Consider the following 13187-nt stretch of genomic DNA (forward strand, 5'->3'; position numbering starts at 1 on the left):
TAAATAACTTTGAAAACACCTTATATCCACCTCCACCCCCACCCAATATCTTGGTTACCTCCCTCACAGCATTTACACCTGACTCATTAAGGATATGTCTACACTGCAGTAAAACACCCACGTCTGGCCTGTATCAGATGACTCGGGCTGTGGGGCTATACAATCGTAATGGAGTACTGGACAGAGCCCGGGTCCTAGGACCATCCCCCCTTGCGGGGTCCCAGAGCCCGGGCTCCAGCCCTAACATCTACACTGCAATTTTATAGCCTGAGGCAGCTGACACAGGTCAGCCGCGGGTGTTTTACTGCAGTGCAGACAAACCCTCAGAGTCATTATTGACTTTTGTGTGGACTGTCCAAACTGATAACTACAAAACTACTTATTTACGCCACAGACTGAACGAAGCCTTGACTCAGATTGTTAGAAGAAGAGGGAAAAACGTTAAAACGGCACTATCAATCCGACACGTGATCATTTCCAAATGAGAGCTAAAAGGAGCTGCAGGAACAGTGTCTTCCTTCAAATCCCCATCTTGAGTTTGGTAGTTTTTACATCCAATCTTCCTGTTTTAAAATGCATTTTCTCTGCCCTGTTGCTGGCTGAAAGACCCACACAAATAGAAAAAAACTGGCAGATGTCCTACAGCTGCAAATCCTTACACAGACACACAACTTTTTGTGCATGAGCAATCTCTTAGCATGGGGGCCTATCAGGGGAAACAGTGAAAGTGACTATGCACAAAGTACTGTCAAAAAGGCAATGTGAACAAATGGGAAAAAAAAATGCCAGAAATATTTTCTCTCTCAACTTTCAGTTTGAATCCTCTAAGGGGTTACCTATAACAGAATGTAAACAAAAGTTTCAGCCAGAAATAGGCTTTTATCTCCACTATAGTGAGAAATGCTGAAGTGTAGCAGGGTCAGTGTGCAATGCTATAAAGAATGCTCATAGGTTAGACTGCAGGAGCCAAAATTATTCCTTGATGTAACTAAGTCAATGGAGATACACTAGGGGTAAATTTGGCCTCATGAACTCAGTTCAAACTGATAGCTAAGCTTACCCCATGGAAGACCTTTGCAGTCCATATTTTACAACCTGACCACCTAGTTCTTGAGGCTTTTGTTTCATTATGCCTACAGTAGAGGCATGGATTTACTCAGTATCAAACCTTTACTGTAAGAGGTAAGAGAAAACCAGTCTAAATTGTGCTCTCTGTGTAAATCTTCAAGGAAACATGCTATTCAAGAGTATAACCCAACCTGCTGGTTTTAACAGGTAGCCCCTTTACTGTTTGAATAATTTGTGTCTGAGAGACTCTCTCTCCCCTCTCAAACCACAGAAAGGTCAGAAGAGAAATCCAAGAAAACAAAATGAAGAGGCTTGGAGTTTTCAGATCTGGATCAGCAATTTTCTTGGCCTTTTGGTCTGACTTCAGTATAATGACCTTCCAGTAGGGATGGTTGAAAATTTTCCATCTAAACTATTGTTTTCAACAGAAATTTTGATTTTTTTTTCTTCAAAAATTTGTCTGCTTTCCCTAGACAATTTCAACTTTTGGTTGAAAAACTTAACGTTTGAAAAGTTTTCAATTCAGAAATTCTGCCAAGGTGTCTCATGGGAGTTGTAGTTCAATTGCCTCATTTCCCCAGGCTCCTCTTTGGCCAGGCTTCCCAGCAGGACTACATCTCCCTTGATACACAGACAGCAAGAATTAAGTTTCCGTAGTACTCCTCTCCCTCTCCTCCACTCCCATTTTCTGAACCGTTCTACTATCAAGACATGTTGCAAAGGACGTCTGCTATATTTACCCAGGGAGAAGGACGACTGGGAAAGGAGGGTCTTAGCTCTGTAGGGTAGAGAGGTATTATGACACTGTCAATAGATTAAATTTATTGAATGTGTTTTTATTTAAATTGTAATGCATGTTGCTTATTGTGTCAGGCACATCATATAAAATGAACTAAATGAATAAATAAAATAATATGGCCTGATCTTGCAAATCTTGTTTCGTGTTAGTTGTCCCATCAGTTTCAAGTAAGCATTTCCAAAACTATGCCCATATGTTCATTGGGAAAAGTGTAGCTTACTTTGATCAAAAGAATTAATGGATTAGAAACAAAGGTCAAATGAGGTATCTGAGGAAAAAGTTTATGTAAAGAGTTACTGTGGACAGGCAAAATACACAATGATTCACTTGGCAAACCAGCAGAAATACAGTCATATGAGCAATGCCAGAGTGTCAACATTGATTTACGAGCTACCTGCATACTACCTACAGTGCATTTACAATGGAATACTTTGGGGGAATATTATATTTTAATATTATTGCATAGACATAAGAACATGAGAACAGCCATACTTGGTTAGACCAAAGGTCCATCTAGCCCAGTATCTTGTCTTCCGACAGAGGGAATGAACAGAACAGGTAATCATGAAGTGATCCTTATTTAGATGCTTATTTATCAACCTGTATTTTTAATCATCATTTTTCACTGGTGTCTGTGAAATGTGCTAGACTGCTAGACTGGGATGTCTGGAGACTGAAGCCCTTTATTAGGCCACCTGGTCTGCCACTTCATCCACCAACATGCCCCAACCTCATTCGGGTGGGGATTTCTGTAGGGCTTAGAGAGAAGTTCACTCTCCATGCTCATCCAATCCCTGGCCTCTTTGTGGAGACTGACAAGCATGTCTGCTCATTACTGGGATTACGTGATGAGGACACTTGTCTGCTGGGACCTGGAGAACTAACATATTTCACAGCCGACAGACAGTTACAACTTTTGCCATTACAACCTGGGTTGGACTTCAGCTAGGAAGCTAGACAGGAAAGGCTTTGTATGCCATGACCAATCCTTCAGGATGTACTATTTTTAAAGTGATGTCAGTCATAGGATGAGAAATATGGCAAACAGGTGCTATTCTATAAGACAAACAACTCTGAACATCTGTAAAGCAGCTACTTGTTCTAACTTTTTGATAAAACATTCCTTTCTTGTAAACAATCTTCCAGTCTGTCCATAAAATAATAAGATTTTCAAGTAAAAGTTGACCAAAGGTCTCATATTGTTGTTCTTTCACTCTTAGTTTGGAGCACGTTGTTAACACTAGCTCATTATAGCTAAAAACAAAGAAAGTATTTAATTTATTCCTTTGTGAAATTGGGTTTGGGTGCCCCCGAAGTTACAATTACGCTACAATTGCAGTCTGCAAGGGTATCTTTTAAACAAACTATTTCCTTTCACAAACTGTGTTTATCACCCATGTAACGATAAACCCCAGTCTCTCATATATGTCAGCTATCAGGAATTCATTACATTGTCTGTGTTATGTTATGCCAGTCGGTAGTTATCTTTGCAGCCCACAGGCTAGAATGGAAATCCAATGTGTCAGCTATTTAAAGAAAATGGAAGCCCTCCTCCAGCAATTTAATTAACTTTCAGACAGCATGGGTTTGGCCTGAAATTACTGTGGAAAATATGATCTGAGATTATCTGCCTGAAAGTAAACTTTTAAAAAGGTAACTTTCCTGACACTGCACACAGTACTTAATCTGATATTAATCAACTTTTTCTTGCTGCTAGAAGCACAAGATTTAGGACTGTCAATCTTCATTTCAGTTGTGCCCTGTCTGTTTCAGTCATGCCCCAGAAGCTATACAAATCTGAATAGAATGGAACTCACAACTATCACTGATAGAAAATATATTCTCTTAATAAAAAGGATTATGCTATAAAGACTAAAGAAAACAAATAGTCGGATTGTACCACACTATGTATATAAGGAGGTGGATAATCAGATCTCTCTTTATATTACAAAGACTTTAATACAGCATTCATAAAACATAGTGTCGTACAATATCAGATTGGTGAATATACTTATATTGAAGTGAGCTGTAGCTCAAGAAAGCTTATGCTCAAATAAATTGGTTAGTCTCTAAGGTGCCACAAGTACTCCTTTTCTTTTTGCGAATACAGACTAACACGGCTGCTACTCTGAAACCTGGGGAAAGATAGTTTGCTAATTTTTCAGAGCAGCATCATGCTATATATTGCATATTTACACTATGAATAATTACCAGAAGACCCAATCTATTAATTTCATTACCCCTCGAGACATTAACTTTATAAAAATCAAGTTAAAAGTGGAGTCCCAAAAATGAATACAACACAAATATTTTTCTAACCATTAACCGTGCCAGAAGCTGCAACGTGAATCTAACATAGACTACATACAAAAAGATCTTATTGGAATTTACAAGTTCAAGTCATTCTCAACTGAGGATTGTAGCTTTTTCTGTTTCACCAAACACATGGTCATGAATTAAAGAATTAATGTGTTGGTGGTGGGATTTTTTGGGGGGAAGGGATTGAGAGGAGATTTGATGTGTTATAGGAATTTCAATTTAAGTTCAAGCATGCAATTGATCACAATGCACAGGGCACTACTGAAAAGTGAATACAAGCAAAACAATCTTTCTTTTCTCCTTGAACAAAACTGACCACATTATCATTACTGGAAAACAAAGGGCCAAAGATCTGCAACAACCGAAAACAAACTCAGATGTAACTCAACAGCACAACAGTAAAGCTATATCAAAGGTCAAGCGTCTGGCCATATCAAGCGTAACAATGTCCCATTAAATACATAGATTGGCTGTTCAGTGCGCACTGCTATGACACATTCTTACACATCTCCTGATAAACACATTCAGTATAATTATCCTGGCCGGGATCACAAATTTAGTAAACAGGAAAAGGAACCACACTGCTCACGATTGATAAAAAAAATGGCGAGCTGCATCATTTTCACTTTGTTGCCACCTCTGCTAATAATTGCTCTTGGAACCAGCAGTAACTTTAGACTGCACATTAGAGGCTGATGCTGTCCAAAGCACATGACTAGCTGTGCTGACATCTACATCCTCCGTACAATAAACATATCATGGGTGAAATTTTCAAAGTGACTTAGAAGTGGGGCAGACCTCATCTACTTCAGAAAGATGGATTTCCAATGAGATTTTCAGAAAGCCTTTGACAAGTTCCCTAACCACAGGCTCTGAAGCAAAGTAAGCTGTCATGAGGTAAGAGGGATGGTCTTCTCATGGATCGGTAACTAGTTAAAAGATAGGAAACAAAGGGTAGGAATAAATGGTCAGTTTTCAGAATGGAGAGAGGTAAATAGTGGTGTACCCCACAGGTCTGTACTGGGACCAGCCTCATTCAATATATTCATAAATGATCTGGAAAAAGGGGTAAACAGTGAGGTGGCAAAATTTGCAGATGATACAAAACTACTCAAAATAGTTCAGACCCAGGCAGACTGCAAAGAGCTACAAAAGGATCTCTCAAAACTGGGTGACTGGGCAACAAAATGGCAGATGAAATGTAATGTTGATAAATGCAAAGTAATGCACGTTGGAAAACATAATCCCAACTCTACATATAAAATGATGGGGTCTAAATTAGTGGTTACCACTCAAGAAAGAGATCTTGGAGTCACTGTGGATAGCCCCCTGAAAACATCTGCTCAATGTGCAGTGACAGTCAAAAAAGCAAACAGAATGTTGGGAATCATTTAGAAAGGGATAGATCATAAGACAGAAAATATCATATTGCCTCTATATAAATCCCTGGTACGCCCACATCTTGAATACTGTGTGCAGATGTGGTCGCCCCATCTCAAAAAAGATATATTGGATTTGGAAAAGGTTCAGAAAAGGGCAACAAAAGAGATTAGGGGTATGGAACGGCTGCCATATTAGGAAAGATTAATCAGACTGGGACTTTTCAGCTTGGAAAAGAGACGACTAAAGGGGGATATGATAGAGGTCTATAAAATCATGACTGGTGTGGAGAAAGTAAATAAGGAAATGTTATTTACTCCTTCTCATAACACAAGAACTAGGGGTCACCAAATGAAATTAATAGGCAGCAGATTTAAAACAAACAAAAGGAAGTATTTTTTCACACAACGCACAGTCAACCTGTGGAACTCCTTGCCAGAGGATGTTGTGAGGGCCAAGACTATAACAGGGTTCAAAAAATAACCAGATACATTCATGGAGGATAGGTCCATCAATAGCTATTAGCCAGGATGGGCAGGGATGGTGTCCCTAGCCTCTGTTTGCTGGAAGCTGGGAATGGGCAACAGGGGATGGATCACTTGATGATTACCTGTTCTGCTCATTCCCTCTGGGGCACCTGGCACTGGCCACTGTTGGAAGTCAGGATATTGGGCTAGATGGACGTTTGGTCTGACCCAGTATGGCCGTTCTTCTGTTCTTATATGAGATATTAATATGGGATAGCTATTCAAAAATGCCTATGGACCAGGTTTTTAAGGGTATTTAGGTGCCTAAAAATGCAGATAGGTACATCTGAAAATCCAGTTAGTCTCCCATCCTCACCTTTAGAACCTGGCTGCAAGTTCAATTTTCAAAAATGTCTAAGTGACTACGTCCCGTTTTCAAAAGTGGCGTAGGCACTTCGATTTTTAGAAAATCTTAAAAGTCAATAGGACTTAGACTCCTAAGTCACTTTTTAAAATGGGACTTAGTCACTTACGCATTTTTGAAAATTTTACCTCCTCTGGAAATCCCTCTTTCTGAGCTAAATAAAGGCCTATCCTAGTCCTAATTCCTCAGGCCAAGATTCTGTTGCCCATATTAGAATTAACCTGAGAAAGACAAAAATCAGAGGCTCTTTATCTTCCAGATGCCAGAGGCCATTTTGCTGACTTATTGCAAAGTCCGGGGCTTTGCCTTACAGTAGGATTTTCAAGTAAGCAAACACTATGTTCTCTGAAAATAAGAGCTTTCAAAAAAGTGCTCTCCTGCTCAGCAGCTGCTACAATTTCTTGGACCATGACTGTTCCCTTTCCTTTGGCCATCACCAACGGTCAGCCCACATTCAAGACTCCCACTGACTTCAATGGGAGGTTCAATGCACAGATCAACATCAGGGTATGAACCATACTTAAAAAAACCTTCAAACCTAGTAACTCCTTTTCCATGCACAGCTTCAATTTGCAGGTCCAAAAAATTCCTTTTACCACCAGACGTGTGAAAATCAACCAGGCCCAGAAGGAATCACTTAAAACTCTCTGAAGTGTAGCCCATTTTCAGCTCTTTGCAAGCAAATCCCTAGGTGATTCCTGTATTTACTGCAGGTTCATTGAAAATAAAATCCCACGTTAAAAAGTTAATTGTCGCAATATCAAGTAAACAAAATCTCATGACAGCCACTGTCCAAACTGATTCAAAATCCAGTTCCAAACTGATGATGAACAACTAATACAGCAGAAACCAGATACTGATAACAGGGAAGATTGCTAAAATACTACACTTGCATAAATGACGACACTGTGTCTGGAATGTATTCTTCCTATCAAAGGAGGGTTTGGCACAAAAGACCTGTTTCATAATATTTTTGTAAGATATGCCGTTAAATGAGCTAGTTTCCTTACCACTGATGACCCAAATAATCGCTCTTGAGATGCAGAACCGAATTCCTTCTTTCGGCTATAGTGTTCATCTAGAGGAGTCTTGCACACACATTTGGTTTTAATTCATATTTTATGACCCATTCTGGAACAATTATAGCAGCTGCACCATTGCACAAAAAAAGCACTTTCAGGGTGGGAGCAGCACTGTAAAAAGAACGGTCTGAAGTAATTCATTTTGCATTTCAGTAGCATCTTCTCTGTGATGATCTCAACACATTTTTGCAAACAGGAATGAGTTGAGCTGCACAGCATTTTGGTGAGGTAGGGAAATACATTATCTCCATTTTTCAGATAGGCAAATGGAGGCACAGTGAGTTTAAGTGACTTGGTGAGGGTCATAACTGGGGACAGAACTCCTGGGCCCAGTCCAGCATTTTAGCCACAAGATCATCTTTTCCTCTCAAGGGCCTGACCTTGAACCATTAAAGTCAATAGGAGTTTTGTGACGGATTTTGGTGGAAGACAGACCAGGCTCTTGAGAAGCAGGGTTCCTGGTTAAAAGAACCCAAACTTACTTGACAACTATCCCTTTATTACAAAAAGCTGAAGCAAACTATTGTTGGCTTTTGCAATCTGAAGCAAGCTGCTAGTTACTGCAGGCAAGCAGGCAAGGTATCCTGCATTTACAAAGCGTCACTTGAAAGCTCTTGTAGCAGAAGTGTAAACAAGCCATTCTTCCTATGTGAAAATTCAGCCCATAGTAAAACATTAACATGACTAAAGCTGACCTTCTGAATTTCTGTTTGTTCAGTGAGCTGTTTCTAATTGAAGGTCTCTTCCCTCAGATCCTATAGCTTTTACTTTTTTTCCCATAAGCCGGTTATTGCACCCAAGGAACAGAGTTTAACAGGTAGAAAGTGATTTCAAGGGTAAACGCTGTCTGATTATGTGGCATTAGGTAGCTAAACAAAAGCCACTCAGAGTCTCACACCAGCTACAATACAACTGTCAGGTCAAGTGGATGAAGGGTGAGGCCCCTGCAGGGCAGCTGCAAAAGAAAGCAAGGCATTGATCTCCAAAGCGGGCAGCTGACAAACTCCATCTTTCTGTGCATGCATTAGCACTATGCACAGACAGGGTCGTTAGGAGCTTCACAAACATGGATCCAAGACACAGGACAGTCCTGGTCTCTAATGTGAAAAGGTGGTAGCATTTATTTCGTCCGACCTTCCAGGAACCGCAGATTAGATGGTGTGATTTGACTAGAATGGTTTGGAACAGAATGTTTGAATTCAGAAGCCATTCACAAAACAATCACTTCACCATACGAACTCAAAAGATTTTTGTCTGGCATGGCAGTGATTTTATTTCTTCAGTTACTGCACGAGGCTGGGGTTTTTTCTATGCTGCTGATGGTAGTAAAATGATTGCTTAAAACACAAAGCAAACCTAAGAAAGAGAGCCATTAAGCACATACATTTTATAAAGAGAAATGTTATTACCTGGAATAGTCACCTTTAGCTTCCTACAATTGAAAAATAGTGACAAAATTAAAACACAATCTCTTCAAAAGTCTTGAGTATTAACTTTGCTATTCTCAGCATTGTTAATTTTTGCTTTTTGGCTAAATCCTGACTTCAGTTCTAGTCATGCTACCCCAGGGAAATCACTGGAGTTGCATGCATATATGTAAGAGAATAGAATTTGGCCCCTAGCGTTTGCGGTTGTAGGTTATCCACCTGCACCAGTGTTCACGCTGCTCCCAAAACACTGATAATTTCACATTCAAACTCCATGTCACTTTTAAGAGATATAAACAGAAAGACCCATTCTCTCTCCTTTAATCAGCTACATCCTGCGAAAAGCAAACATTGCAAGAAGGTCAGCGGTTGTGATGGATCCGTGTTCATTGAGGATGAAAACAATCATTCACTCAGACCAAGCCAACACACCTCACCTTGCATTTGTCAATGAAAACTTAGTTAAGCCACTTTTAAGAAAGAGATTGTGTTCAATCACAGACTGTACCATAAACAGATTGTAAATCTAATGACAAAAAATAACTTGAACAAGGTTAATGATTTGACATAGAATTAGTGGTGAGGAAAATATTTATTTTTACCAAAACAGAGAGAAAAACAATTAGATTTTTTTTTTTAGTCCTCTTAAAGGAAAATTCATATAAAAAGTGTAATAACTTTTAGCTACAGTACTCTATTTCTCTTTCCCCTCCAACATATCGTGCCATAAAAAGAAAAGGAGTACTAGTGGCACCTTAGAGACTAACCAATTTAATTGCTCAAATAAATTGGTTAGTCTCTAAGGTGCCACTAGTACTCCTTTTCTTTTTGTGAATACAGACTAACACGGCTGCTACTCTGAAATCGTGCCATAAAAACAGCCACATGTCAATTATTTGTGGCACAGGAGGAAGTGACAAACAGGTTAGAAACCTGCTGTAATATCTACAGACCTGATTGAATCACTCTGTTCAATGATCTTTCTTACAGAAAAAGGTTACACTTGATTTCCCACTCTCCAACCTGAATTGTTTGAATAGTAAATCCCATAACGGGCCTGAATAAAATAGCAGCTCCCCAGTCATTCACAAACGATATGCAAAATCTAGCACAAATAAACCAAAAATTGCTGCAAACATGCCTAAGTTTCAAAGTTGTGGGTTATGTTAAAAAGCAACTACACACACACACACACACACACACACACACGGATAGTCTTACCTGTAAAATCAGGGCTGCTAATCTGAAGATTGTCTCACTTTCTACCTCAATCTGCCCCTGTTTACATAAAGAGGAAAACATTAACGTGCATATCCTGACTCAGCAGTGAAGGGACACAGCCCAGAACTACTGAATCTGGGAGGCTGTCACATTACTCTGTACCTCTAGGTCTCGCTCAATTGCAGACCATACCACTGCAATGAGGGAAGGGGGAGGGAAGAATTGCCAAGTAAAGTTTTAGTAACTTTGCCATTTGTGGGTTTAATTTTTTTAGATTAATTCAAGAAAGTAAATTCTGAAAACAGGATTCAGGGAGAGAAGAGAGGGAGCTGCTATTTGAATCTATCGGTGGTGTATAATGAACCACTTCTTTGTCTCTGCAATTTAGTACATTCAGGTCCTACAAGTTTCGCCAGACCAGTTGGCTGCACTCAGGTCACAGATATGATATTTTGCTGTTTGGTGTGTGTCTTTGCCTCTCTCTCTCTCTTCCAGTCACCATTCAGTTTATCTTGTAATTGCATATTTTCTGCATAAATCTTTATTGATTGCAACTGGCTAGACGTACCCTGTCGAAGCACAGGGGCCCAGTCCTGCACACCTAAAAAGTAATGAGACATTTGAGTGCACAACGGACGTGGGATTGAGCCAAAGATAAGTACATCTTAAAACATGGCAACTCCTCAGGGCAAGGACCTAGTTCGTTATTTTTCAGAGTAACAGCTGTGTTAGTCTGCATCCGCAAAAAGAAAAGGAGTACATGTGGCACCTTAGAGACGAACAAATTTATTTGAGCATAAGCTTTCGTGAGCTACAGCTCACTTCATCGGATGCATGCAGTGGAAAATACAGTGGGGAGATTTTATATACACAGAGAACATGAAACAATATGTGTTATCATACACACTGTAACAAGAGTGATCACATAAGATGAGCTATTACTAGCAGGAGAGAAAAAAACCTTTTGTAGTGATAATCAAGGTGGGCGATTTCCAGTAGTTGACAAGAACGTGTGAGGAACAGTAGCAGAGGGAAAATAAACATGGGGAAAGTGTTTTACTTTGTGTAATGACACATCCCCTCCCAGTCTTTACTCAAGCCTAAATTAATGGTGTCCAGTTTGCAAATTAATTCCAATTCAGCAGTCTCTCCTTGGAGTCTGTTTTTGAAGTTTTTTTGTTGAAGAATTGCCACTTTTAGGTCTGTAATCGAGTGACCAGAGAGATTTGAAGTGTTCTCCAACTGGTTTTTGAATGTTATAATTCTTGACGTCTGATTTGTGTCCATTTATTCTTTTACGTAGAGACTGTCCAGTTTGACCAATGTACATGGCAGAGGGGCATTGCTGGCACATGATGGCATATATCACATTGTAGATGGTTGATGTGCAGGTGAATGAGCCTCTGATAGTGTGGCTGATGTGATTAGGCCCTATGATGGCGTCCCCTGAATAGATATGTGGACACAGTTGGCAACGGGCTTTGTTGCAAGGATAGGTTCCTGGGTTAGTGGTTTTGTTGTGTGGTGTGTGGTTGCTGGTGAGTATTTGTTTCAGGTTGGGGGGCTGTCTGTAAGCAAGGACTGGCCTGTCTCCCAAGATCTGTGAGAGTGATGGATCATCCTTCAGGATCGGTTGTAAATCCTTGGTGATGCATTGGAGAGGTTTTAGTTGGGGGCTGAAGGTGACGGCTAGTGGCGTTCTGTTATTTTCTTTGTTGGGCCTGTCCTGTAGGAGGTGACTTCTGGGAACTCTTCTGGTTCTGTCAATCTGTTTCTTCACTTCAGCAGGTGGGTACTGTAGTTGTACGAACGCTTGCTAGAGATCTTGTAGGTGTTTGTCTCTGTCTGAGGGGTTGGAGCAAATGCGGTTGTATCGTAGAGCTTGGCTGTAGACCAGGGATCGTGTGGTGTGATCTGGGTGACAGCTGCAGGCATGTAGGTAAGTACAGCGGTCAGTAGGTTTCCGGTATAGGGTGGCGTTTACCTGACCATCGCTTATTAGCACCGTAGTGTCCAGGAAGTGGATCTCTTGTGTGGACTCGTCCAGGCTGAGGTTGATGGTGGGATGGAAATTGTTGAAAACCCGGTGGCTGAATTTTGTGACTTTGTCCACACCCATAGCTATTTCACATTTGGGGACAATGTATACCTTCACTGCTACCCGCATGGCCCCACAGTATGCCAACATTTTTATGGCTGACTTAGAACAACGCTTCCTCAGCTCTCATCCCCTAATGCCCCTACTCTACTTGGGCTACATTGATGACATCTTCATCATCTGGACCCATGGAAAAAAGCCCTTGAGGAATTCCACCATGATTTCAACTATTTCCATCCCACTGTCAACCTGGACCAGTCCACACAAGAGATCCACTTTCTGGACACTACGGTGCTAATAAGCGATTGTCACATAAACACCACCCTGGCATGTGCCAGCAATGCCCCTCTGCCATGTACATTGGTCAAACTGGACAGTCTCTATGTAAAAGAATAAATGGACACAAATCAGATGTCAAGAATTATAACATTCATAAACCAGTCGGAGAACACTTCAATTTCTCTGGTAACTCGATTTCTGATCTCAAAGTGGCAATTCTTCAACAAAAAAACTTCAAAAACAGACTCCAAGGAGAGACAGCTGAATTGGAATTAATTTGCAAATTGGGTACAATTAATTTAGGCTTGAACAGAGACTGGGAGTGGTTGAGTCATTATACTAAGTGAAACTATTTCCCCTTGTTTATTCCTCCCCCCCTCCCCCCACTGTTCCTCAGAGGTTCTTTTGACAGGTTTCAGAGTAACAGCCGTGTTAGTCTGTATTCGCAAAAAGAAAAGGAGTACTTGTGGCACCTTAGAGACTAACCAATTTATTTGAGCATGAGCTTTCGTGAGCTACAGCTCACTTCATCGGATGCATACCGTGGAAACTGCAGCAGACTTTATATACACACAGAGAATATGAAACAATACCTCCTCCCACCCCACTGTCCTGCTGTAATA

At 40.5% G+C, this 13187-nt stretch overlaps 1 protein-coding gene across 6 annotated transcripts in view; it reads right to left on the reverse strand.

Annotated features, from left to right (window-relative positions):
- Window positions 1-13187, reverse strand: part of FRMD4B (FERM domain containing 4B) — a 207768-nt gene that overhangs the window by 48715 nt on the left and 145866 nt on the right. For all 6 annotated transcript variants that reach the window (XM_048857685.2, XM_048857684.2, XM_048857682.2 and 3 more), the window contains 2 exons: window positions 10188-10244; window positions 8949-8971 (listed from right to left, as the gene is read on the reverse strand). In XM_048857685.2, the coding sequence (XP_048713642.1) occupies window positions 8949-8971; window positions 10188-10244 (80 nt within the window). The remainder of the gene's footprint in view (window positions 1-8948; window positions 8972-10187; window positions 10245-13187) is intronic.

The sequence above is a fragment of the Caretta caretta genome, chromosome 7, assembly GCF_965140235.1.
Source record: "Caretta caretta isolate rCarCar2 chromosome 7, rCarCar1.hap1, whole genome shotgun sequence".
Lineage (NCBI taxonomy): Eukaryota > Metazoa > Chordata > Testudines > Cheloniidae > Caretta > Caretta caretta.